General features: G+C 31.5%; 1 protein-coding gene across 1 annotated transcript; it reads left to right on the top strand.

Moving 5' to 3' along the window:
• The first annotated feature begins 1,733 nt into the window (after window positions 1-1,733).
• On the top strand, window positions 1,734-3,108 carry LOC108489456 (chlorophyll a-b binding protein 6, chloroplastic-like). The gene is made up of 4 exons (XM_017794015.2): window positions 1,734-2,036; window positions 2,120-2,222; window positions 2,355-2,643; window positions 2,777-3,108. Exons 1-4 carry the CDS (start codon window positions 1,837-1,839, stop codon window positions 2,926-2,928), a joined length of 744 nt encoding a protein of 247 aa, XP_017649504.1. The 5' UTR covers window positions 1,734-1,836; the 3' UTR covers window positions 2,929-3,108.
• Window positions 3,109-3,363: the final 255 nt, after the last annotated feature.

Genomic DNA, 3,363 nt, shown 5'->3' on the forward strand with positions numbered 1-3,363 from the left:
AACCCAATTCAAGATATAATAACCTATGTATAGCGCAAGCCACCATCTCCACATTTTCAATTAATAAGGATTAATATCTCATTTGGTACTTATATTTAGTTTCAATATTTAATTTGGTATTAGAATTTTTATTTCAATTTGGTATCTAAGTTTGGTGTCAATATTCAATTGATACCCAAGCTAAACAACATCATGTGACCTGATGAATTATTTGACATGTCTACTCTAGGTAACAAATTAAATATTGAAATCAAACTTAAGTATTTATATATGCAAAGGCCGATCCTTTTGGGGCCTAGGCAGCTTGGCCCCTAAATATTGGGAAATCTTGATTTTTCCCTTCAAACTTTTAGAAAATTTTGATTAGGCCCCTTCAAATTTTTAAAATTCTTATTATACCTTCTATTTTATTTTTTTTCTTTGAAAATTATAATTAACTTCTCTTAAAATTTTTAAAAATTCTTATTAATCTCACAAAAATTTCAATTAGGCCCCAATTTTTTAAAAAAAGATTTCATTGAACTTCTAATTTTTTTAAAAAAATTTTACTACACCCCTTCGAAATTTAGCTCCGATTACAGGATCCATCCCTGCTTGTATGAGACAGAGAAAACCTAAGTATGCATTTGAAAAAACTCAGGCACCATGCATTGGCAAATTACTTACACTACTACTACAACTTTTACCAGAGATATAATTTATAACTTCATAGTTGATAAAGTTAATTTTTTAATAATTTATTTAATTGAACCGTCCAGATCAATTAAATCGGTAAATTAATAATCTAATCAAAGAGGAATCTGATTTTAAATAGTTTAATAAAAAAAATGCCTTTGTGGGCTAACTTCTCTATGCTTTGGAGTAATTTAGCCAGAAAAAAAAACATATGATTAGGGGGAAAATGTCAATAATATAATTTAATTACAAATCAGCAATCAATTCAACTTTAAACCAAATTAAGGAAGATGGAAAGGACAAAAGAAAACACCAATCAATTTATATGAAATTAATTATACGAATATTTAAGTGTTTTAAATTTAAAATTTAACAAATTCGTTTCACGCAAAGGGAAGACAAAAAGAGTTAGGAACTGAAATGATACCCTTTTTTTGCCTTAAAAAAGGTTATATTTAAAAATAAATTCAATTTTATTTTTCCACGAAAAGAGAAAAAATTGACAATTAATAAGTTTAGATAGGTGTTAAATAGATACCTAATTTGGGATTTTTTTTTTAGCTATAAACTACAACAAATCACTAAGCTTTTTTATCTTAAAAAACCTTAATGAACAAAAAGACTAAGCCCTATAATCACTTAATATAAATTAACGTTTTAATTAAAATAAAATTTACTTGAATACAGATAAAAAAGATTTATTTAAGGGTAAAAAGTATAACTTACGGATAAATTTTATGAGCATTTTAACATGAAAATGTATAAAAAAATAGGAGTTTTTTTAAAATTTATAAACAAATTGAAAATATAACATGTGTTTTATATAATATATTAAAACTAAAAATTACATAAAGGAATGAACGTTTGTGATGCCCTGCTGATGTGTATAAGGTAATTTTCCTTTCAATATTCTATCCCATATAATTCCAAGTCTACTTCTTAGCTCCTATCTAATGTATCCACTCAAAGATTGATTAATTCCACGTGGCCCAATAACAAAGAAATTGCTACCATCTTTTAGCCAATAAAATCCCATTTTTAGATTCCCTCCAAATCCTTGGACCAGCTTTATCCACTTCCTTTCTCTTAACCTTCATACACACAGTTCAAACTTCCCCCAATCTCCCAAAAAAATAAAAATAAAATAAAGAACACACAACAATGGCCGCCAACACACTAATGAGCTGTGGCATAGCCACCACATTTCCTTCACTTCTTTCCTCATCAAAGTCCAAGTTCAGTGGCGCCGCCGTATCGTTGCCTAGTGCTGTTGGTACCAATGTTGGCCACCGTGTTAGCATGTCAGCTGATTGGATGCCTGGTCAACCTAGACCACCTTACCTTGATGGCTCAGCACCAGGGTAAGGTTTCAAAGTAGCTAAAAAAATTAACAACAAATGTATTTATAGCCATTTTTCTTACATCTAAAGCTTTTTTTTTTCAGTGACTTTGGGTTTGACCCACTAAGACTTGGTGAGGTCCCTGAGAACCTTGAGAGGTACAAAGAATCTGAGTTGATTCACTGCAGATGGGCTATGCTTGCTGTTGTAAGTGTTCCATCTTTGTTAATTTAATTAGCAGACAAATTGTATAGAAGGTTCATGTGCTATGCATCTTTTACAAATTTAATCTCATTTAATTATTCAAGTCCTAGTTCAAATTTGGGTTAATTTTTGCAGCCAGGTATATTGGTACCAGAGGCCTTAGGGTTAGGAAACTGGGTAAAAGCTCAAGAATGGGCAGCAATTCCAGGTGGCCAAGCCACTTACTTAGGGAACCCAGTCCCATGGGGTACCCTTCCCACCATCTTGGTCATTGAATTCCTATCCATCGCCTTCGTTGAGCACCAACGAAGCATGGAGAAGGACACCGAGAAGAAGAAGTACCCCGGCGGCGCTTTCGACCCCTTGGGATTCTCCAAGGACCCCAAAAAGTTCGAAGAATACAAGGTCAAAGAGATCAAGAACGGTAAATAAACCTTCATCACCTTTTCTCCGGATTTAAACGCCGATTTAATGTGATATCAATAAACTTGAGACGATTAAAAACATGTTTCTGACCGTAATTTAAATTCGTTTTTTTGTTTGTTTGTTTGGAATAGGCCGTCTAGCATTGTTGGCATTTGTGGGATTCTGTGTTCAACAATCAGCTTACCCAGGCACTGGACCATTGGAGAATTTGGCTACACATTTGGCTGATCCATGGCACAACAACATTGGAGATGTTATCATTCCTAGATCACTTTACCCTTAGATGATGATAGATTGATGGAATATTTTAAATGTAATGTCCGTTCTTGCATTGCGTAAAACATATGTAATGAATTCTAATTTGATGGCTTTGTTATGTGTAATTATAATTTTTTATGATCTGAATATCTTAAATTTTGTAAACTTTTTATCTATCAAAAATTTACAATTGGATTATTGTAAATTTCATATGTAATGATTCTCGAAAAAAAATCAAAGGTTAAATCGCTTGTTAGACATGTAAGTTAGAAATTTGGTAAATATATTTTATTATTGTTTATTTAAATAGGAAAACACCTTTGATCTTATTTCTTCGATATTACTTTTTTCTTTTACCCTTTGAAAATTCTAAAATATATTATATTTTCAAAGGAGGGTGAATATGTTCTAATGGCGAAATGAAGATCATGAATTTCACATTTAACTTGTCTGATTTAGG

The sequence above is a fragment of the Gossypium arboreum genome, chromosome 5 (assembly GCF_025698485.1).
Source record: "Gossypium arboreum isolate Shixiya-1 chromosome 5, ASM2569848v2, whole genome shotgun sequence".
Classification (NCBI taxonomy): Eukaryota; Viridiplantae; Streptophyta; class Magnoliopsida; order Malvales; family Malvaceae; genus Gossypium; species Gossypium arboreum.